At 45.2% G+C, this 23,301-nt stretch overlaps 1 protein-coding gene and 1 non-coding gene across 5 annotated transcripts in view; both read left to right on the top strand.

Moving 5' to 3' along the window:
• CPN1 (carboxypeptidase N subunit 1) overlaps positions 1–14,200 on the top strand; it is a 40,841-nt gene extending 26,641 nt beyond the window's left edge. The window contains exons 7-10 of one of the 4 annotated variants that reach the window (XM_065521260.2): positions 1,924–2,023; positions 7,823–7,941; positions 8,733–8,833; positions 13,932–14,200. In XM_065521260.2, coding sequence (XP_065377332.1) covers positions 1,924–2,023; positions 7,823–7,941; positions 8,733–8,795 — 282 coding nt within the window. In that variant the 3' untranslated portion in view covers positions 8,796–8,833; positions 13,932–14,200. Of the gene's footprint in view, positions 1–1,923; positions 2,024–2,497; positions 2,657–7,822; positions 7,942–8,732; positions 8,834–13,931 lie in introns of those variants that run through there. The other 3 variants (XM_005566175.5, XM_005566176.5, XM_065521261.2) reach the window with 3 other exon arrangements.
• A 7,385-nt stretch (positions 14,201–21,585) lies between these two features.
• On the top strand, positions 21,586–21,725 carry LOC123566998 (small nucleolar RNA SNORA9). The gene has a single exon (XR_006689709.2). It is a non-coding gene; the product is annotated as a small nucleolar RNA SNORA9 (small nucleolar RNA).
• The last annotated feature ends 1,576 nt before the right edge of the window (positions 21,726–23,301 follow it).

The following is a 23,301-nucleotide window of genomic DNA, read 5'->3' as shown; positions in this document are numbered from 1 at the left end:
TTACAGAAATGCAAACTAAAACTACAGTGAGATTCCACCTCAAATTGGTTAGGATGGCTGCTATCAAAAAAACAGAAATTCACAAATGTTCGCAAGGATGTGGAGAAGTTGGAACCCTTGTCCACCATCAATGGGAATGTAAAGTGGTACAGTCATTATAAAAAACAGCTAATGGCAATTCCTCAAGCAATCAGAATTCCTATGTGCTCCAGCAATGCTACTTTTGGGTATATATTCAAAAGAACAGAAATAAGGGCCTCAAAGAGATATTTGCACACCCATATTCATAACAGCATTATTTACAATAGCCAAAAAGTGGGAGCAACCCAGTGTTCATTGGTGGATGACTGTATAAATGAATGTGGTATATTCCAGTGGAATATTATACAGCCTTAAAAAGGAAGGAAATTGTCATCAGGTGTGGTGGCTTATGCCTGTAATCCCAGCACTTTGGGAGGCTGAGGTGGGCAGATCGCCTGAGTTTGGGAGTTTGAGACCAGCCTGACCAACATGGAGAAACCCTGTCTTTACTAAAAATACAAAATTAGCCAGGCATGGTGGCACATGCCTGTAATCCCAGCTACTCGAGAGGATGAGGCAGGAGAATCGCTTGAACCCAGGAGGTGGAGGTCGCGGTGAGCCGAGATGGCACCATTGCACTCCAGCCTAGGCAATGAGAGCGAAACTCCATCTCAAAAAAAAGGAAGGAAATTCTGACACATGCTACAACATGGATGAATCTTGGGGACATTATGCCAAGTGAAATTAGCCACCCATAAAAAGACAAACACTGTATTATTCCACATATATGAGGTACTTAGAGTAGTCAAAATTATAGAGATGGAAAGTATTGATAGAATGGTGGTTGCCAGGGGCTGGGGGAGGGGGTAATGGAGAATCATTGTTTAATGGATATAGACTTTCAATTTTTTAAGATAAAAAGAGTTATGCAGATGGATGGTAGTGATGGTTGCACAACATTACAAATGTTTTTTTATTTTTTATTTTTTATTTATTTATTTATTTTTTTTATTTTTTTTTGAGACAAAGTCTCGCTCTGTCACCCAGGCTGGAGTACAGTGGCCGGATCTCAGCTCACTGCAAGCTCCGCCTCCTGGGTTCATGCCATTCTCCTGCCTCAGCCTCCCAAGTAGCTGGGACTACAGGTGCCCGCCACCTCGCCCGGCAAGTTTTTTGTATTTTTTAGTAGAGACGGGGTTTCACCATGTTAGCCAGGATGGTCTCGATCTCCTGACCTCGTGATCTGCCCATCTCGGCCTCGCAAAGTGCTGGGATTACAGGCTTGAGCCACTGCGCCCGGCCTTTTTTTTTTTTTTTAGACAGAGTCTCGCTCTGTCACCCAGACTGGAGTGCAGTGGTGCGATCTAAGCCCACTGCAACCTCCACCTCCTGGGTTAAAGCAGTTCTCCTGTCCTCAGCCTAGCTAAATGTATTTAATAACACTGAACTATACACTTAAAATGGTAAATTTTATTTTATCACAGTCTGTCATAGTAAATAAAAAAAATTTTAAAAAAAGAAAAAGAAAAGAAAGCCAGGACACCAGTGTGGCTGGACTGATCTCAGAAGTAAGGGAGAGAAAAGGTGGTTGGAGATGGGATCAGAGAGCTAACAGGTAGCTTGACAGACGGACCATCACAAGAACTTTAGCTTTTGCTCAGAGTGAGTTAGGTTTTGAGTAGGATAGTGACATGATTTGAGTTAGGCTTTAACAGGATCACTCTGACCACTCTAATTGTGAAGAGATTAATTGGGGCAGGGAGAGAGGCAAAGAGACCAGTTAAGGGACTATTACCATCATCTTTGTGAAGATAAAATGCAAAAACATACGAGAAAGGGCTTTGAGACTCTAAAACACCGTACAAATGTTTTATGATCATAACTATATACTTGTTCCTGCAGGTTCACCAGGGTATCAAGGGAATGGTGCATGATGAGAATTATAATAATCTCGCCAATGCTGTCATTTCTGTCAGTGGGATTAACCATGATGTCACTTCAGGTATGTGGTCACTGCTTAGGGGGAGGAAGGAAGCGTTCACTCCCGCATCTTCTTCAGCATAATCAACGGGCCAGTTTGTAAGCCAGTGAAACTAGCAGGGGCGTCAAGGATGCTGGGAGTGGGGGTGGGGGGGATGGAGGAAAGAAGGGCAATGAAAATGGAGACAGTAAATTAAGAGGCTGAATCAAACAACCAAGATGTTTTAATGGAAAATCTTTTGCTTCTGATGCAAGCAATCCCTGAGAGGTCAGGACCAGGAAAGACTGATGTAAATGTAACTTCTCCTCAGCATTCAGGAGTGGCTACCACATACAATTTTGTTAGGGGTATTTTCTGGGCTTACTGTTAATAGCTCACATACTGGTGTGAAATTGGGTAGAAAGAGGACTGTAAAACGGATAGTTATCCTTGTGGCTGACTTGGCATTTCTCTACACCTCCAATGGAAAAGTTAGCAAGATTCTTTCCATCATAGGCTTACTGTGGGGCAAGATTGATGGTGGAGACGGATCTTAGAGCTACCTGGAACCTCCTAGAAGAGCACAGAATTATGTCACAGCAGAATGGTGTTGTAAGCTGATTCAGCCCAGCTTGATCATGCATTTGTAGGATTTTTTGTTTTATTTTGCTTTTAATGCATAACAGTAGCTACCAACACTTATGGTTACAGGTAGATGAGATTTGCCTAACTCCCCACCTTTTTTTCTTTTTTTGAAAAGGAATCTCATTCTGCCATCCAGGCTGGAGGGCAGTGGTGTGATCTCACTGCAACCTCTGCCTCCTGAGCTCAAGCCATCCTCCTACCTCAGCCTCCAAAATGGCTGGGACTACAAGCATGCAACACCATGCCTGACTAATTTTTTGTGTTTTTTGTAGAGATGGGGTTTTACCATGTTGCCCAGGCTGGTTTCGAGCTCCTGGGCTCAAAAGCCTCCCAAAGTACTGGGGTTACAGGTGTGAGCCACTACACCCAGCCCTCCGCACAACCTTAATACTAGCAAGTCTCACCTGAATTTTACTACACTAACATTTATTACCTAGCAGCCATTTCACAGTTCCTACAATCTGTTTAAGCTGGATGAACTCTCAGCTTTCTGTTCTTTAAAGTGATCTCAATGCATCTTACATGAAAAGTTCATTTAAGGCAAAAGTATTGTCTAAAGGCAGAATCCTGTAGCTTCACAGTGAAGTATCAGACAACCAGAGTCTGGACACAGGACTGTTTAGGAATCCAAACTCAAGAATCATCCTTTTTATTTGTTTTTTCTTTTTCTGTTTTTTACAGAAATGTTTCTGAATCGTAGGAATCATTCTTATAAGCACAGCCTTCTTCAGGGCTTGCTAGATTCTTTCAAGCAAAGTGATGGGGTCTCACTATGTTGCCCAAGCTGGTCTCAAACTCAAGCAATTCTTCTGCCTCAGCCTCCCAAATAGCTGGATTACAGGGTCTCACTCTATTGCCTGGGCTGCAGTGCAGTGGTGCAATCAGAACTCACTGCAGCCTTGACCTTCCAGGCTCCCAAGTAGCTGGAACTACAAATGCATGCCACCATGCTCAGCTAATTTTTTTGTTTTTTATTTTTTTTACAGAGACAGAGTTTTGCCCTGTTGTCCAGGCTGGTCTCAAATTCCTGAGCTCAAGTGATCTGCCTGCCTCAGCCTTCCAAAGTGCTGGGATTCCAGAAGGGCACACCTGGCTTTTGCTAGATTCTTATGCTCTGTCCAAGCAAGTGTGGGAATGTCTCTAAAACAGGCTAGCCAATCAACATATATTGCTGGGCACAGTGGCTCACGCCTGTAATCCCAACACTTTGGGAGGCCCAGGTGAGAGGAACACTTGAGGTGAGGAGTTCAAGACCAGCCTGGCCAACATGGTGAAACCCCTGTCTCTACTAAAACTACAAAAATTAGCTGTGTGTGGCCAGGTGCGGTGGCTCACGCCTGTAATCCCAGCACTTTGGGAGGCCGAGGCGGGCGGATTGCCTGAGCTCAGGAGTTTGCAACAAGCCTAGGCAACACAGTGAAACCCCATCTCTACTAAAATACAAAAAATTAGCCACGCATAGTGGCATGTGCCTGTAGTCCCAGCTACTTGGGAGGCTGAGGCAGGAGAATCACTTGAACCCAGGAGGTGGAGGTTGCAGTTAGCCGAGATTGTGCCACTGGACTCCAGCCTGGGCAGAGTGAGACTCTATTTCAAAACAACAACAAAAACAAAACATATTAAACACCACTGATTTTTCCAATAACTGCCACTTTTACCTGCCATTGTGTTAATTAACAAATTATTAGGCTGGGCATAGTGGCTCATGCCTGTAATCCCAACACTTTGGGAGGCCAAGGCGGGTGGATCACCTAAGGTCAGGAGTTCAAGACCAGCCTGGCCAACGTGGTGAAACCCCGTCACTACTAAAAATACAAAAAATTAGCCGGGCATGGTGGTAGGCAACCGTAGTCCCACATACGCAGGAGGCTGAGGCAGGAGAATCACTTGAACCCAGGAGGTGGAGGTTGCAGTGAGCCAAGATTGAGCCACTGTACTCTAGCCTGGATGACAGAGCAAGACTCCATCTCAAAAAAAAAAAAAAAAAAAAAAAATGAATCATTTCACCAGTGAAAAAACCCATTGTAAACATTCATTATGTTACTTAGCAAAGCATCTAGTGTTGAGGAGAGAGAAAGCTAGCTGAAGCCCTCATAGGAGCTGCATCTGGAATGGGGCCTTTCTGATATGACACTCGCTCACCACTTCAGGATGCAAGTCCCCAGTTAAGAAAACGACAGTCCCTGGGGTGTCATTTCAACTATCCAACATGTGTACTTTGCTGAAGTATTTTAAAGTAAATTCCAGGCATTTAATAGGGGGCAGAAAAAGACTTCCTCATTATTGTTTGTCTCAATGTTTATCGTATTTGTTATTTCAAATATGCATTGCTATATACTTAAAAAAATGAATTTTAAAGTCACTGTCATAATTGAATCTAAAGGAATGGAAAGTCATTAGCCAAAATGCTCTTTCCCTGTTATGGAAAAACAGGTTTCTTTTGAATTTTATTTTTTCCCTTGCCATACTTTTGAAGGTGATAAAAGAAATTTTTTTGTTTTTTGAGACAGTCTTGCTCTGTCACCCAGGCTGGAACACAGTGATACGAGCCACTGCAACCAGCCCAATAAAAGCAATATTAAAAATAGGATTCTCACTGGGCACAATGGCACATGCCTGTAATCCCAGAACTTTGGGAGGCTGAGCTGGGAGGTTTGCTTGAGGTCAAGAGTTCAAGACCATGCTGGTCAACATAGCAAGACCACATCTCTACAAAAAATAAAAGTAATAAAATTAACCAGGCACAGTGGTGTGTGCCTATAGTCCTAGCTATTCAAAAGACTGAAGCAGGAAAATTGCTTGAGTCCGGGAGTTCAAGGTTGCAGCGAGCTATGATAGCACCACCGCACTCTAGCCTGGGCAACAGAGTGAGACCTTATCTCAAAAAAAGAGATAGGACTCTCAAAATTGTATCTTTAGTGGTCATGTAGTCCAGCCTTCCCATTGAATATAAGATTACACCCATACAACACCACCAGCAGCTTTTTATCCAACCCAGGGCCACCATGTTCAGTGGTGCAGATTTTGCACCGTACATCTGCATAGCCTTTCCAGGCTTCTGATCTAGTCCGTGCTTGTGTGCTCACAATTTCACAAAGCAGTCCATTCCTTTTTATGTAGCTCTGTTTCTCTCAACAGGTTTGTTTCTTTTATTTATTTATTTGAGACAGAATCTTGCTCTGTCACCGAGGCTTGAGTGCAATGGCGTGATCTCAGCTCACTGCAGCCTCCACCTCCCACCTTTCAGCAATTATCCTGCCTCAGCATCCCAACTAGCTGGGACTACAGGCATGTGCCACCACGTCTGGCTAATTTTTGTATTTTTAGTAGAGATGGGGGTTTCACCATGTTGGCCAGGCTGGTCTCAAACTCCTGACCTCAGGTGATCCACCCACCTGGGCCTCCCAAAGCGCTGGGATTACAGGCATGAGCCACCACACCTGACCTCAACAGGTTTTATTTCTGTCTAGCAAAATCTGCCTCCCTGCAACTTAAACCCATACTTCCCATTCTTATTTCTTTAGATAGACATCATTTCTTCACAGTGGCCTTTCAAATATCAAAACTGTGGGCTCATGGAGTTTCTTTATTAGGCAAAACATTCACAGACCTTTCACCCTTTCCTCTCTCCTAGTGATCCTTTACTGGAGGTGAGTTTGTATTAAACTACAGGGTCTGGAATTACATTTAACACGTTCAGTATAGAGCACAGTAAAACTCCTGCTTCCTAGGAGCTGAGGCCATACTCCTATTAAGATAGCCCACAAATGATTTAAATCTTCACTAGTTTCATGCTATTAAGAAAAGCCAGGCTAGGTGCGGTGGCTCATGCCTGTAATCACAGCACTTTGGGAGGCTGAGGCGGAAGGATCACTTGAGCCCAGGAGTTTGAGACCAACTTGGGCAACATAGTGGGAACCAGACTTTGTTTATTCATTTTAAAAAAGAAAAGGGCCGGGCGCGGTGGCTCAAGCCTGTAATCCCAGCACTTTGGGAGGCCGAGATGGGCGGATCGCAAGGTCAGGAGATCGAGACCATCCTGGCTAACCTGGTGAAACCCCGTCTCTACTAAAAAAAAATACAAAACACTAGCCGGGCGAGGTGGCGGGCGCCTGTAGTCCTAGCTACTTGGGAGGCTGAGGCAGGAGAATGGCGTGAACCCGGGAGGCGGAGCTTGCAGTGAGCTGAGATCCGGCCACTGCACTCCAGCCTGGGCGACAGAGCAAGACTCTGTCTCAAAAAAAAAAAAAAAAGAGAAAAGATGGCTGGGCTCAGTGGCTAATGCCTGTAATCCCAGCACATTGGGAGGCCAAGGCTGGTCAATCACCTGAGGCCAGGAGTTCGAGAGCCGCCTGGCCAACATGGTGAAACCCCGTCTCTACTAAAAATATAAAAATTAGCTGGGTGTGGTGGTGCATGCCTGTAATCCCAGCTACTTGGGAGGCTGAGGCAGGAGAATGGCTTGAACCCGGGAGGTGGAGGTTGCAGTGAGCTGAGATCACACCACTGCATTCCAGCCTGGGCAACAGAGTGACAGAATGAGACTCCATCTCAAAAAAAAAAAAAAAAAGCCAATGGGCTGTGGCTCACACCTGTGATCCCAGCACTGGGAGGCTGAGACGGGCAGATCACCTGAGGTCAGGAGTTCGATATTAGCCTGGCCAACAGGGTGAAACCCCGTCTCTACTAAAAACACAAAAATTGGCTGAGCATGGTGGCATGCGCCTGTAATCCCAGCTACTTGGGAGGCTAAGACAGGAGAACTGCTTGAACCTGAGAGGCAGAGGTTGCAGTGAGCTCACATCATGCCACTACTCTCCAGCCTGGGTGACAGAGCGAGACACCGTCTCAAAAAAAAGAAAAGCTAACTATCCAGACCAGGTCCAAATAAGGTAAACACGAAGCTGTAACCAATCTGGCTGTTTCTGTACCTCACTTCTGGTTTTTTTTGTATTTTACTTTCCTTTTTCTATTCTTAAAGTCTCTCCAACTGTGCAGAGATTACTCTCTGAATTTGCTGTGATTCTGAGGGCCCAATTTGCAAATTGCTTTTTCCTTCATCAATTAAACTTTGTTAAATTTAATAATAATAATTTAAAAAAAAAAAGCCACCAAGCTTGTAGTCAGTTAAAAACCCCAGCTTATTTGGGACAGGTTTTTAATCAGCGGACTGAGTTATATCCTTGTGACTTTCAGGTGACCATGGTGATTACTTCCGGCTGCTGCTTCCAGGTACCTACACTGTTAGTGCCATAGCACCTGGGTTTGACCCAGAGACAGTGACTGTGACCGTGGGTCCTGCGGAACCAACATTGGTGAGTTAGGCTGAGCTTGATGGTGCACTATAAAGATCACTTATACAGTCTATTTTGGAGGACAGTGTCCCGCTCTGTCACCCAGGCTGGAGCGCAGTGGTACCATCGTGGTTCACTGCAGCCTCGATCTCCCAGGCTGAAGCAGTCCTGCCGTCTCAGCCTCCCAAGTAGCTGGGAGTGAGTTTAAGTGCATACCACCACGCCCGCCTACTTTTTCTACTTTTTGTAGAAAAAGGATTTCATCATGTTACCCAGGCTGGTCTTGAACTCCTGGGCTCAAGTGATCCGCCTGCCTCAGCCTCCCAAAGTGCTGAGATTACAGGCATGAGCCACCGCCCTTGGCCCTTACAAAATCTTCAGTGATTGTACAGCTATCATCTTTGCCCAGCTTTCTTTTACGGTTTTTAAAAAATTAATTGCTCGCACATCCTAATTTTTGTTGTGTCACTCTCCTATTATATCCTTCCTCACTTCCTTTTGGCTTTTCCTCTTCTGTCTCACATAGCATAGAGATTCAAAGCACTGCCTAGTTCTAAATTCAGCTCATTTGCCCACAGACCTTGGACAAATTACCTAATCTCTCTTGTTTTCAGTTTCTTTCTCAGTAAATTGGTGATGATAGTGCCTCCTTCACAAAAGGCTGAAATGAGAACATGCACATAAAGCCTTTAGAATGCAGGGACCAAATCAACTCTCAAAAGACAGATTAATTGGAGAAAAGCCATACCAATTTATTTTTATTTTATTTATTTATTTATTTTTTGAGACAAGGTTTTGCTCTTGTTGCCCAGGCTGGAGTGCAGTGGGGGCATGATCTCGGCTCACCGCAACCTCTGCCTCCCAGATTCAAGTGATTCTCCTGCCTCAGCCTCCTGAGTAGCAGGGATTACAGGTATGTGCTACCACGCCCAGCTAATTTTTGTATTTTTTTTTTTTAGTAGAAATGGGGTTTCTCCATGTTGGTCAGGCTGGTCTCAAACTTGCGACCTCAGGTGATCTGCCCACCTCGGCCTCCCAAAGGGCTGGGATTATAGGCCTGAGCCACCGCGCCTGGCCTGTGTGTGTTTTTTTTGTTATTGTTGTTTTTGGTTTTTTTTGGTGGGGGGGAGCATACCAATTTGTTTAATGTGCATACACAAGAGCCTTCAGAACGAAGGCCCAAAGATACAGGGGAAATTGTCCACTTTTATGCATAGGTTCAACAAAGTAGGTACAGCTACCTAGCTGTAAATGCAATTGGACAAAAAGTATCAGCTAATGCTATGCACTGAGTGAAGAAATCCAGCAAGGCCTGTCTGTCCAGACTCTTCTGGGCTCTCTGACCATGTATTTCTTCCTTCTGGGTGTGGGTCAGTACCCTCTCTGAAAAGAGGGTCTTATGACCTACAGTCAAGCAAGGTAGGTCAGATATGTCCTCCTCCTCCTCCTCCTCCTCCTTCTTCTCCTTCTCCTTGACCTACAGTCAAATAAGGTAGGGTCTTATGACCTACAGTCAAACAAGATAGGTCAAATATGTCCTCCTCCTCCTCCTCCTCCTCCTCCTCCTCTTCCTCCTCTTCTTCTTCTTTCATAGAGACAGGGAGTGACTCTGTCTCTCAGGTTGTGCACTGGCACGATTATGGCTCACTACAGCCTCAGACTCAAGAGATCTTCTGCTTCATCTTCCTGATAGCTGGGACTACAGGCACATGCCACCATGCCCAGCTAATTTTTTTTTTTTTTTTTCCGAGACCGAGTCTCGCTCTGTCACCCAGGCTGGAGTGCAGTGGCTCAACCTCGGCTCACTGCAACTTCTGCCTCCTGGGTTCAAGCGATTCTTCTGCCTCAGCCTCCCGAGTAGCTGGGATTACAGGCATCAGCTGCCACCACGTCCAGCTAATTTTTGTATTTTTAGTAGAGATGGGTTTTCACCTTGTTGGGCAGGCTGATCTTGAACTCCTGACCTCAGGTGGTCCACCCTCCTCAGCCTCCCAAAGTGCTGAGATTATAGGCATGAGCCACCGCACCCGGCCTAATTTTTGTTATTTTTTGTAGGGACGGGGTTCTTTGTGTAGCCCAGGCTGGAGTCCAGTGGTAGTCATGGCTCACTGCAGCCTTGAACTCCTGGGCTCAAGAGATCCTCGCACCTCGGACTTCCAAAGCACTGGGATTACAGGCATGAGCCACTGTGCTCCCACTGCCTAGACTGTGCGCGGCCTAAATCGGTTAATTTCTTTAAGACCAGTTTTTACAGAGAAAGGCAGCGGGCTTGCATTCTTCTGTGCCACTAGTAAGGACTGCCACCAGAGGGCGCTCTATCATACCTTCTGGTGCTCCGTGGGCCCTGATCTTGCTTTCCACTCAAGGCCGCAAAGAGCCAGTAGCTACTCTTCAAGATTCAACTCTCCAGGGCTTTCTTTTACGGATAGGAAGAGAAGCAAAGAACTTCTTTGATTTTACAGCCTGGATCTTTTCAGTTTTAGTTGTACTAAGATCTCAGAGCTAACGGAGCTCAGAGATCGTGGACACTAATCCTCAGATTTCTCAAATGAGGACAAAGTAATGAGGCAGTCCTATTTAACGGCCATCTACAGATCTCATTTCTCAAAAGTCAGCCTTTCCTAGGGCCGCCTCGCTCCTTCTGTACACAACCCGCTCCTTCTGTACACAACCCTAGAGCTTGCTAGACCCTCCCACCGCCTTTCCCTATTAACATGATGCAGTCAAGTCAAGCTTGTCTTTTACTATTTACTGAATAAGTACTATGTATGACATGATATGAGAGCTTTCCAGCATTATCTCATTTAACCTTTACAACAACCCTGTGAGGTAGATGGAAGTATCCCCATTTATGGCTTACAGAAGATAAAAGAAACTTGGGTAGTATCACGTAACAAGTGGTAGGAGTCAGGATTCGAACCTGTATCAGGCTCTCTGGCTCCCTTCTTAGCCAATGTGTTACTGGAACTCATACTAAGTGTACAACCTGTGTTTGTAGTTCCTTATTGTACCACAAGGATCAGGGGAAATAACTATGCTTTAAGTGCTTTGAGAATTCCTCTGGAATTTCCAGATAGTTTCTTCCTCCATCCACTCCCCTAGTCCCATCTCCTAAATAATGTAAATTACTTCCCATTACTGTTGCAGGAAACAGAGAGTAAATCTTTTATTGTAGCCTATTAGCTGATCTGGGGTCCTCTTTCCCTTTTTTCTTGTTATATCCTAAAATTGAATGACTGGTAAGCAGCTACATATATAAGTTTTGCATTACCAGCAAGTCTGTTCAACGCCAGATTCAAACAACTGCACGTCCTTTTGAGTAACACACTCAATTTCAAAGAGTTTTGCCCCCTTTTTCACGTATTCTTTAAATAAATTAACATAATCCATCATTATGTCAAATATACTTAGAGAAGAAAAGATGTCTGTCATTTGAATACAATTTCCAGACACAATAACAACTAAAAATCCATTTATTGATCACAAAGGAGTCTATCTCCCTTCCCAGTCTAAAGCAGATATCCATCTGTCTGGGAAAGAAAAAAGGAAAAAAAGAGTGCCCAGGTGTGGTGGCTCATACCTGTAATCCCAGCACTTCGGGAGGCTGAGGCAGGCGGATCACTTGAGGACAGGAATTCGAGACCAGCCTGGCCAGCATGGCAAAGCCCTGTCTCTACTCAAAATACAAAAATTAGCCACGTGTGGTAGAGCACGCCTGTAATCCCAGCTACTTGGGAGGCTGAGGCAGGAGAATTGCTTGAACCCAGGGGGTGGAGTTTGCAGTGAGCCGAGACTGCCACTGCACTCCAGCCTGGGTGACAGAGCAAGACTCTGTCTCAAAAAAAAAAAAAAAAAAAAAAGATTGTTTACTACAGGGTTTCCAACTTTAAAATGTGTCAGTCGGGTGCGGTGACTCACACCTGTAATCTCAGCACTTTGGAAGGCCAAGGCTGGCAGATCACTTGAGCCTCGGAGTTTGAGACCAGCCTGGGCAATATGGTGAAATCCTGTCTCTACAAAACAATACAAAAGTTAGCCGGGCATGGTGTCATGCACATGTAGTGCCAGCTACTTGGGAGGCGGAGGTGGGAGGATCACTTGAACCCAGTAGATGGAGGCTGCAGTGAGCCATGATTGCACCATTGCACTCCAGCCTGGATGACAGAGTAAGACCTTATCTCAAAATAAAAATAAAATTAAATAAAATATCTTCCAGGGCCCAGTGTTCCCTTTGCTTTTCCCCAAGGCCTTCCACATGTCACCACTCCTTTCCTTTTCTTCTGTCCTTGCCTCATTTTCTTGTCTCTCTTCTCTCTCGTTTTTTCTGTCCTAGATTTCTATGTTACTAAATAGGAACTGATAAATAATACAGTACAGTTGGCTCTGATTCCCTCCTCCCCTCCTGGAGGAACTAGCAGAAAAATTGGCTATGGATTTTTGCGGAAGGGGCAGGAAATAACCCCACAGAGAGGCCTCTCAGTCAGGGGCATGTTTTTTAACTCCCAGCTGGCTTCAGGGGCTCAAGCTGTTCCAAGGGCGGGAAAGCCCAGGCCTGCCCCAGGGGAGTGTGGTTAGGACACTGTGCCACTCCCTCTCCTTCCTCTTCAGCCTGGGATAGTTCTACGGCTCTTCCACACCCAGAATGTCCCACATTTGTCAGTGAAAAGTATCTTTCCATCTGCGTGCCGTGGCCAGAAAAGAAGTTGCAATGTAGTGCTTGAAAGGATGCATTAACACACATGGAAATTTCCAGTTTAAGAATCCAAAGCAGGGTGTGGCGGCATGTGTCTGTGGTCCCAGCTGCTCAGGAGGCTGAGAGGCTGAGGCAGGAGGATCTTGAGCCCAGGAGTTTGAGTCCAGCCTGGACATCATAACAAGACCCCATCTCTAAAATTTAAAAAAAAAAAAAGTAAAATAAATAAAAGAGTCTATACCAACACTGTTTATCATCTCTACCATCTATAAAGTCAAACACGTATGGCAGAAGGTTTAGTTCTGAAGCACGGTGACACTTACCGGCATGCCTGAGCATGGCACCTGTGAGTCACCCAGGTAGCATAAAGAAGATTATTACAGCACTGTCAGTCATGGCTCTTGTCCTAAGTGGCAGTATTGGTGAAATCATGATTTAATGTGTAGATATATTTTTCTTTCTTTTCTTTACTTTTTTTTTTGAGATGGAGTCTCACTCTGTCACCCAAGCTGGAGTGCAGTGGCATGATCTCGGCTCTCTGCAACCTCTGCCTCCCAAGTTCAAGCAATTCTCCTGCCTCAGCCTCTCGAGTAGCCGGAACTATAGGTGTGCGCCACCAGCCCAGCTAATTTTTGTGTTTTCAGTAGAGGTGGGGTTTCACCATGTTGGCCAGGCTGGTCTCTAACTCCTGATCTCAAGTGATCTGCCCACCTCAGTCTCCCAAAGTGCAGGGATTACAGCCACCATGCCCAACCTAATTTTTTTTCCTTTTTCTTTCTTTTTTTTTTTTTTTTTTTGAGATGGAGTCTCACTGTCACCCAGGCTGGAGTGCAGTGGCAAGATCTCAGCTCACTGCAGCCTCCACCTCCTGGGTTCAAGCAATTCTACCACCTCAGCCTCCTGAGTAGCTGGGATTATAGGTGTGCACCACCATGCTTGGCTAATTTCTTTGTATTTTTAGTAGAGACAGGGTTTCACCATATTGGCCAGGGTGGTCTTGAACTTCTGACCTCAGGCAATCCACACCGCCTCAGCCTCCCAAATTGCTGTAATTACAGGCATGAGCCACCACACCCAGCCCATTTTTTTCTAATACATATAAAATCAATGTATATTAAGTTCATCCAATCATACTCTATCTATCACCAGTGATTGCATACCAATTTTGGGGGAACATTAGGCAAGTCTATATGACACCACCAGTGCTTCTCTGGGTCACTGCTATAATAATTCTCCCTAGTACCCAGCCCTCAGAAACCAGAACTATGGCAAAAGATGGTCCAAATGGATCTCCTAGCTTCTGCTCTTTTCCTTCCAGGTTCACTTCCACCTCAAAAGAAGCATCCCTCAAGTAAGCCCTGTGAGGAGAGCTCCCAGCAGAAGGCACGGAGTCAAAGCCAAAGTGCAGCCCCAGGCAGCCAGAAAGAAAGGAATGGAAATGAGGCAGCTCCAGAGAGGCCCTGCCTGAAACCCACAGTGCCAGGCAACCCTTCAGAAACGCTTTGCTCCTGCTCTCAGATCAGATAAAGCGTTCTTTCTATTTTATTAACTGGGACATATTTAAATACAAACATATTCAGAACAGTTCAGAATGGTCTCTGTCTGTTCCAGGGGTAAACCATCTCTAGGTCATCATGAAAGGAATTAGGATCTATTGAAAGGTGATATGGTGGCCGGGTGTGGTGGCTCACATCTGTAATCCTAGCACTTTGGGAGGCCGAGGCGGGTGGATCACCTGAGGTCAAGAGTTCAGGACCAGCTTGGCCAGCATGGTGAAACCTCATCTCTACTAAAAATACAAAAAATTAGCTGGATGTGGTGGCACGTGCCGGTAATCCCAGCTACTCAGGAAGCTGAGGCAGGAGAATCACTTGAACCTGGGGGGCGGAGGTTGCAGTGAGCTCAGATCACGCCACTTCACTCCAGCCTGGGCAAAAGAGTGCAACTCTGTCTCAAAAAAAAGAAAGAAAGAAAAGAAAGCTGAGGTGGTAGTACATAAATCTAGCGGTGTTTGGTAAGGTTTTTGCATACTGAGAGTCTGGTTTAGGCTCCATGCCAGTCTACACTGCATCCAGAGACTGGTTCTGGCTGGTTGGCAGCTGCATCTCCAGAATTTAGCACAGAGTTTGCAACAGACGTAGTGCTCAGTGAAGATTTCTGAACCATGACTGAAATGCTGAAGTAAGTGATCCATCATCGATGTTGTTCCCATAGCAAAATTAGGTGACCAGTTCTTCTGAAATCCCAGAGGATCATTTCAGCAATAGCCAATAGTATCTTAATAAGAAAAGAATTTGACATGCAAATACCCAGTGACATGGCTACCCTTCTTCGTACATGGGCATTTAATAAATATGCATCTTTCAAAACATTTGCTGGATATGGAAATATAGTGCCGCTGCCCCGAGGCATGGCTCTGTCCCGGCTCTGTCCCCAGCACGACATAGCACTCTCCTCCTCTTTGAGTTCCCCAGGAAGAAGCCGTTTGTACTAAAAGCATTATTGAGCAAAGTAGATGTTACTGAAGATTTTGAAGGGTCTTTCATCACCTACCTTGCAGCACACAAGTTTACAAAGCCTCACTGGGCATGTGGGGGTTCCAGAGTCCCCTGTGGGAAGTGGTTTTTTGCCATACACATCATTTCAGAGCTCAGCCTCAGTTAGGGCAGGCTCCAGTTTCCTCATCTACTCCCCTCCCCGCGGGACCTCTAATTAACACAGCCCTTTTCTTACCACTGAGAAATTGAACTCTACTAAATAATTACAGCCATGTGCCACATAATAATGTTTGGTTAACAATGGACGGCAGTATAATGGTGGTCTCATAAGATTATAATACCATGTTTTTACTATACCTTTTCTATGTTTAGATATGTTTAGATTTAGATTAGATATGTTTAGATTTAGAATAGGTAACACAGGCCAAATACGGTGGCTCACACCTGTAATCCCAGCACTTTGGGAGGCCGAGCTGGGTAGGTTACCTGAGGTCAGAAGTTCGAGACCAGCCTGGCCAACATGGTGAACCCCATCTCTACTAAAAATACAAAAAATTAGCCAGGTATGGTGGCAGACGCCTGTAATCCCAGCTACCTGGGAGGCTGAGGCAGGAGAATCGCTTGAACCCAGGAGGTGGAGTTGCAGTGAGCCGAGATCGCACCACTGTACTCCAGCCTGGGTGACAGAGTGAGACTCCATCTCAAAAACAAACAAACAACACCAAAATAAAGAATATGACCCACACAATTACCACTGTGTTACAATCGCCTGTAGCATTCAGTATAGTAACATGCTGTCCAGATTTGTAGCCTAGGAGGAATAGGCTCTACCTTTTAGCCTATGTGTGTAGGAGGCTATACCACCTAGGTTTGTATAAGTACATGCTATGATGTTTGCACAATGATTAAATCACTTAGGGATACATTTCTCAGAATGCATCTACATTGTTAAGTGACATGACTGTACGGTGGTCTCTTGGTTCCAGGACCCCCTCAGATACCAAAATCCAAGAGTGCTTAAGTTCCTTTTATAAAATGGCATAGTATTTGCATTTAGCCTAGGTATATCCTCCCATATAATTTTTTTTTTTTTTTTTTTTTTTGAGACGGAGTCTTGCTCTGTTGCCCGGGCTGGAGTGCAGTGGCCGGATCTCAGCTCACTGCAAGCTCCGCCTCTCGGGTTTACGCCATTCTCCTGCCTCAGCCTCCTGTGTAGCTGGGACTACAGGCGCCCGCCACCTCGCCCGGCTAGTTTTTTGTATTTTTTAGTAGAGACGGGGTTTCACCGTGTTAGCCAGGATGGTCTTGATCTCCTGACCTTGTGATCCGCCTGTCTCGGCCTCCCAAAGCCATATACTTTTAAGTCACCTTTAGATTACTTATAATACCTGATACAATGTAAATGCTATGTAAAGAGTTGTTATATTGTATTTACTTTGTACTATTTTTATTGTTGCGTTATTTTATTTTTTGTTTTTCTGACAACCTCACTCTGTCACCCAGGCTGGAATGCAATCATGGCTCACTGCAGCCTCAACCTCCCAGACTCAAGCAGTCCTCTCACTTCGGCCTCCCAAGTAGCTGGGACCACAGGCATGTGACACCATACCTGGCTAATTTTTAAATTTCTTTGTAGTGAGAGGGTCTCAAACTCCTGGGCTCAAGTGATCCTCCCACCTCTGCCTTCTAAAGTGCTGAGATTACAGGCATTAGCCATGGTGCTCAGTCTGTATTATTATTATTATTATTTTATTTATTTAAATTGTTTTGATCCAAGGTTGGTTGAATGGGAACCCACAGATACGGAGAGCTGACTGTATTCCCATACCCATCAGAAAACAATAGGTGCTCTAGCTGTACCCATCAGAAAACAGAGATGCTCTAGCTGTGACAACTCACCCTCCTCTGGAGGCCATTCGGGGTTAGGATTAACACATAATTCATTTTTCTGTTACCTGAGCAATCTCTCTGTCTGTGGTCAAAAAGAAAACAGAAGAAAATGTATCTTTTCCCACTTAGGGAATTCACTCCTCAGGTTAAAAGGCTAATCCTTTCTTTCCATTTTTTATTTCTTCCTAATTTTAATCCCATGTTCCTTGTGCCTTTCTTGTTGTTATAAAGAGGCAGCTATTTGAGAGGGTTTCCATTTTTCAATTTAGTGAAACTTTATACCTGAGGTTGCCGCATGTGCTTAGTTTTCCGGATTGTCTGAATATCACTTACTTTGTGTTGAGGTTCCTTGGTACAAAGTCACCTGACAGAGCTAATGTTTGTGAAATGTGGTCACAATACTTTCACTGGCATAGCCACAGAATTTTATTCATTCTTCCATTTATTCATGCAGGGAACATATTTTGAGTCCTTGCTCTCAATAAATTCAGAAAATACAAAGGGGAAGAAGATACAGTTCATTATCTCAGTGCAGCCACAGGCTACTTGGGAAGGAAACAGATCATTCTTGTGCCCTGTAATAATTGCTGTGATTCCGTTGACTCTGAGGGTAAGGACAGAAGCCAGTGGGAAGGGCCTTACTCCAGTCTTGGGAAGGTCAGGAAAGGGATCCCAGAGCTAGTAGAGTCTAAGGTGAGATATAATGAGGTCAGATAAAGAGACGTTGGCCGGGTGGAAGCAAATGGGAGAGCAATAGTTAGGCTGAGGAGACAGCACAGCTTGAGGCTCTTGGAAGATTTGCAGCTTGTTCAAGGGAGCTGCATGAAATTCAGCATGGTGGCAGCTGAGTGAGATGCCAGAAGTCAAGGCCAGTAGGGTAGGGAGGGACCAAATCATGAAGGACCTTTGAGCCACAGCACAGAGTTTGGACTTTATCCTGAGAAAAACAACTAGCCATTGAAGGGTTCTACTGAGGGGAGTGCAGAATCAGATTTAGAATGAGACCCGGCTGCTGCCTGAAGAGCTGGCTGGGGCAGAGGGGAGACTGAGGCTAGAAGGTCAGTGGGGAGACCACTGAAAGCCAGGAGAAAAGGTGGCCTCAGTCCGGGCAGGCAGCAGGGCTGGGGAAACACCAGGAAACTCCAGAGCACTTGCTGCCAGCTCCCCAGGGCTTCTCTGCTGCTTTTAGACTCCCAGTCTGATTCAGACCCACCCTGCCTGCCACCTGAGGATTTGAAGTAATAAAGGAGATGCAAATTTTTAAACCAAGCCCTAAAAACCATTCTTAGTAAAATGTACTCAAGCCAGAGGCCATTATACAAACCAAGTATTATATGGAAAATACAGTGTCTGGCTGTGACCACATGAAAAGTTCTCACTGCATACAAAGGACATGAGATCAGGACTCACAGGACGAGAGTGGGCAGGGTTGACAGAACATGAAGGAAGGGCCTCCAACTTTGGGCTCAGCCCTCTCCTGGCTGGTGCCCTTTCTATTTTATAGCTAGAAAGTTATTTTAAAGAGGAAATCCTCTGCACGGAATGCCAGCCTGGATAGGTGGTGTTTCCTAAAGGGGAAGAACCCCCAGTGAAGGGCATAGCTTTTGGACTCTGACAGACGTGGGTTTTAACTCTAGCTCTGTTCCTTATTGGCTGTGTGACCTTGAGCAAATAACTTACCTTCTCTGAGTCATAGTTATTCATCTGGGAAAAAAAAAAAAAAAAAAAAAAAGACTATCTGGCCAGGCATGGTGACTCACACCTGCAGTCCAAGCACTTTGGGAGGCTGAGGCAGGAGGATTGCAGGAGTTTGAGACCAGCCTGGGGAACATGGCAAAACCTTATCTCTACAAAAAATGCAAAAATGAGCTGGGCGTGGTGGTGTGGACCTGTAGTCCCAGTTACTCAGGAGGCTGAGGCAGGAGGATCGCTTGAGCTGGGGAGGTGGAAGCTGCAGTGAGCTATGATTGCATCACTGTACTCCAGCCTGGGCAACAATGTGAGACCCTATCAAAAAAAGAAAAGAAAGGAAAAGAAAAGAAGAAAAGAAAAGAAAGAAGAGAAAAGAAAAGAAAAATGAAAAGAAAAGAAGAAGAAATCTATTTCACTGTAACGGCCCAATGAGTTTATCTTGCCTGCTGCCTAGACAGAGGCGATTTATCAAGATAGGGGAATTGCAATGGAGAAAGAGTAATTCAGGCAGAGCAGGCTGTGCAGGAGATCTGAGTTTTATTATTATTCAAATCAGTCTCCCTGAGCATTTGGGGATCGGAGTTTTTTGTTCGTTTGTTTTGTTTTGTTTTGAAACCGGAGTCTCGCTCTGTCCCCCAGGCTGCAGTGACAGTGGTGCAGTCTCAGCTCACTGCAATCTCCGCCTCCCAGGTTCAAGCAAGTCTCCTGCCTCAGCCTCCCTAGTAGTTGGGATTATAGGTGCACGCCACCATGCCCAGCTAATTTTTGTATTTTTAGTAGAGACAGGGTTTCACCGTGTTGGCCAGGCTGCTCTCAAACTCCTGACCTCAAGTGATCTGCCCACCTCGGCCTGGGATTACAGGTGTAAGCCACCGCGCCCAGCTTGGGGATCAGAATTTTCAAAGATAATTTGGTGGGTAAGGTCTTGGGAAGTGGGGAGTGCTGATTGGTCGGGTTGGAAATGGAATCGTAGGGGGTTGAAATTAGATTTTCTTAATGTCTTCTGTTCCTGGATGCGATGGCAGAACTGGTTGGGCCAAATTACCAGTCTGGGTGATGTCTGCTGATCCATTGAGTGCAGGGTCTGCAAAATATCTCAGACACTGATACTAGGTTTTACAATAGTGATTTTATCCCCAGGAGCAATTTGGGGAGGTTCAGGCTCTTGGAGCCAGAGGCTGCATGACCCCTAAACTGTAATTTCTAATCTCATAGCCAGTTTGTTAGTCCTACAAAGGCAGACTGGTCCCCATGCAAGAAGGGGGTCTTTTTAGGAAAGGTCTATTACCAATTTTGTTACAGAGTCAAACCATGAACTGAATTCCTTCCTCAAGTTAGTTCAGCCTACACCCAGGAACGACCAAGGACAGCTGAAAGATTAGAAGCAAGATGGAGTCAGTTAGGTCTGATTTCTTTCACTGTCAGAATTTCTTCAGTTATAATTTCGCAAATGTGGTTTCATCACTCTGAGTTTGTGGGGATTAAAGGTGCTGCCCTTATAAATGAGTCAGGAGTGGGGAGGCCAACACTTGCCCCACACTTCCTCAGAGGATTATCACTTATCTGCCAGCGACATCAAGGACTTCGGGGTGCAAAGAGGAGCTTGGAAGTGAGGCATTCTCCTAAGAGGCTGAACCAAGCCCACCCTGTCCTTTCTCTCTCTCTCTCTTTAAAAAAAAAAAAACCAAAAATCTTCAAGCCAGGTGTGGTTGCACGTGTGTATAATCTCAGCTACTCAGGAGGCTGAGGCAGGAGAATCGCCTGAACCTGGGAGACAGAGGTTGCAGTGAACCAAGATCGCACCACTGCACTCCAGCCTGGGCGACAGAGCAAGACTCCATCTCAAAAAACAACAAAAAAACAAACACTTCATACACAGAAATTCAACCTTTATTAGTTCCTTATTCTTCCTGGCACTTTTCCTTCTAAGCTGGGGATTTCATGACACAGTAATTCCTACCCCCCTCACTTGAAGAGATAGGAGAACTGGCAGTTTTCAGACAGCATGATACCTGATGACTTCTGGACCTGGTGCTGGTTCCCATGGAGGTTTCTGCTGGTGGGTTTCCGCTCCAGTAAGCTGTGACTGCCTTGTCTTTGTATCTTTATATCCCAACACTCAGATTATAAGGAAACGTATTACACATATGAACTGAGTGCACAATCTCCAATATTACTTTCACATTTTTTCTCCTTCTGACCTCTTTCACTATTTTTCTTCTTTTATCTAGTGGTAATAGTTTTGCGTATCTATTTTTTAAATTAGAAACTGGTATGCAGAATTCTCATGTCTTTCAATGCCCCTTGCACTTGTATAATTCCCCTTCCATGCAAGCGGGTGGAATCCGTAAATATGAGATAGCATGTGTAAACCAGGAGTATGTCAGACAAGTCTTAATCAATTTAGAAAGTTTATCTTGTCACAGTTAAGGACGTGACCATGACAGCCTCAGGAGATCCTGACGACATTTGCCAAGGTGGTCAGGACACAGCTTGGTTTTATATTTTTCAGGGAGACATGAGACATGAATCAACATATGTAAGATATACATTGGTTTGGTCCGGAAAGGTAGGACAACTCAAAGTGGGGAGGGGTCTTCCAGGTAATAGGTAGATAAAGACAAATGGTTGCATTCTTTTGAGTTTCTGATTAGCCTTTCGGGAATACACAAGGCACAAGTGAATACAAAACAAAATTTCAAAAATGGTAATGTCTCAATACAATGGAATCAAGTTTATTTCTGTTAAAGATCCAGGAAATGAATTCACAGTGTGATATTGTGATCTATTAAAAGAAAAACCTTAGACAGGTCAAGTGTAGTGGCTCACACCTGTAATTCCAGTGCTTTGGGAGGCTGAGTCAGGATAAGTCCACGAGTTCAAGACCAACCTTGGCAACATAGACCTTGTCTCAATTAAAAAAAGGTTTCTTAATTAAGAAAAACCTTAAGTGCTTGCTAGAACAGTTTTGAAACGGTTTGAGGCCTTGCCCTGCTCCATCCAGAGCAAGGTTATAGAAATTTCAGACAATGACTGGCTCCCTCCTGGATCTGGTGTCTTGTATAGAGCTGGGCCTTGTATAGATCTGCCCCATCTAATGTGGCAGCCACTTGGCATGCATGATTAAATTAAATTTAATTTTCACACTAACCACATTTCAGGCGGTCAGTAGCCACAGGTGGCCAGTGGCTACCATATTGGGCCGCACTGATTAGAGGGCATTTCTGTCGCTGTGGAAGTTGTTTTGGACGATGCTAGTGTGAAAGGTAAAGGGAATTCTGAGTGTTTGCTATGCTCCAGGCTCAGTACAAATTTTATTTTATTATACACTTAAAGCAAAAGTCTTTTAAAAGTTGAGAATGAAGCCAAGAGAGGTGGTAAGGGTAGGAGTTGAAACAGTGGAGAGGAATAACAGGGAAGAGTCCTGCCCTGAGAGACTCATGAACAGGATATTTACAAGGCAAAGCAAAGAGAACCAAAGTCTCAGTTCTGCAGAGGGGCTGAGTGCCCCAGGAGCTAGTGGAGGGTGAGGTCAATGTGTACTCATCTTAAAGGAAAAACTCATGGAAGAGGAAGGTGCTAATGTTGAACACCTATTTTGCCCAGACCTCTTAATTCTTGTTTTAAATATTTGAGGTATCACCATGAGGTTGTGTTTAAATTCAGTACACATGAAGGGCCCAAGGTCAGAATTATGTGTCCAGGGTTGCCCAGCCACAAACCAGCAGATCAGGGTTTGATGCCAGGCCTCTCTCATCCTGCAGCCTGAGTGGAATATAGAAGCCGGTGGGAAGGAGATGGATGCCTTCAAGTTCTTGTCTTGGTGTTAGGCCAGGAACAGTTGCTGAACACCCCAGGCCTGCTGAGGTCCCTCCTTGAGTCTCGTGTTCAAGCAATCTTTGTCCATGAAACTGGGAGGCGACCTTGTTAGCTGCCAGTTCCTGACAGCCACCTCTCACCAGTGGCTCCACTCTGTGTCCCTGACCCAGCACATGGCACAAGAGTACCTGCCATCCCTCAGTGTTTCTACAGCAGCAATCCTGAGATGCCTGAGAGCAATCCTACAGAGCAATCCTGAGGAGCTAGAGGGGACCTGACCTGAGAGAAGATACCTTCAGTGGCTGCTAGGCTGTTCCTTGGAACCTGTGCAGGGATGAGGCCTGCCTGTGTTAATACATCTGCTGATGAGTGGAGCTGAATTTGAATGCAAGTCTTGGCACCTTAATTGAGCAAGTTTGAAACCTTGTTTGCTGCCCTTCTGGAAGGAGTCAGGAATTTCCAGTTCTGGGCCTGGCCTATGGGTCTGACAGACCTCTGGCCCTAGGTTTGGGTGCCAGGTTCTCTGCTTCCAGAATGAGAAGCTTTGCTGTGCACCAGGACCTGGGCCCTTCTGGTATCTCCTGAATGAAAAAGAAGGGCTATTTAATAAATATGGATTTAAATATGAAAAAAAAAAAAGGCCGGGCGCGGTGGCTCAAGCCTGTAATCCCAGCACTTTGGGAGGCCGAGACGGGCGGATCACGAGGTCGGGAAATCGAGACCATCCTGGCTAACATGGTGAAACCCCGTCTCTACTAAAAAAATACAAAAAACTAGCCGGGCGAGGTG

The sequence above is a fragment of the Macaca fascicularis genome, chromosome 9 (assembly GCF_037993035.2).
Source record: "Macaca fascicularis isolate 582-1 chromosome 9, T2T-MFA8v1.1".
Lineage (NCBI taxonomy): Eukaryota > Metazoa > Chordata > Mammalia > Primates > Cercopithecidae > Macaca > Macaca fascicularis.
This window is presented reverse-complemented; position numbering and strand designations above follow the sequence as displayed.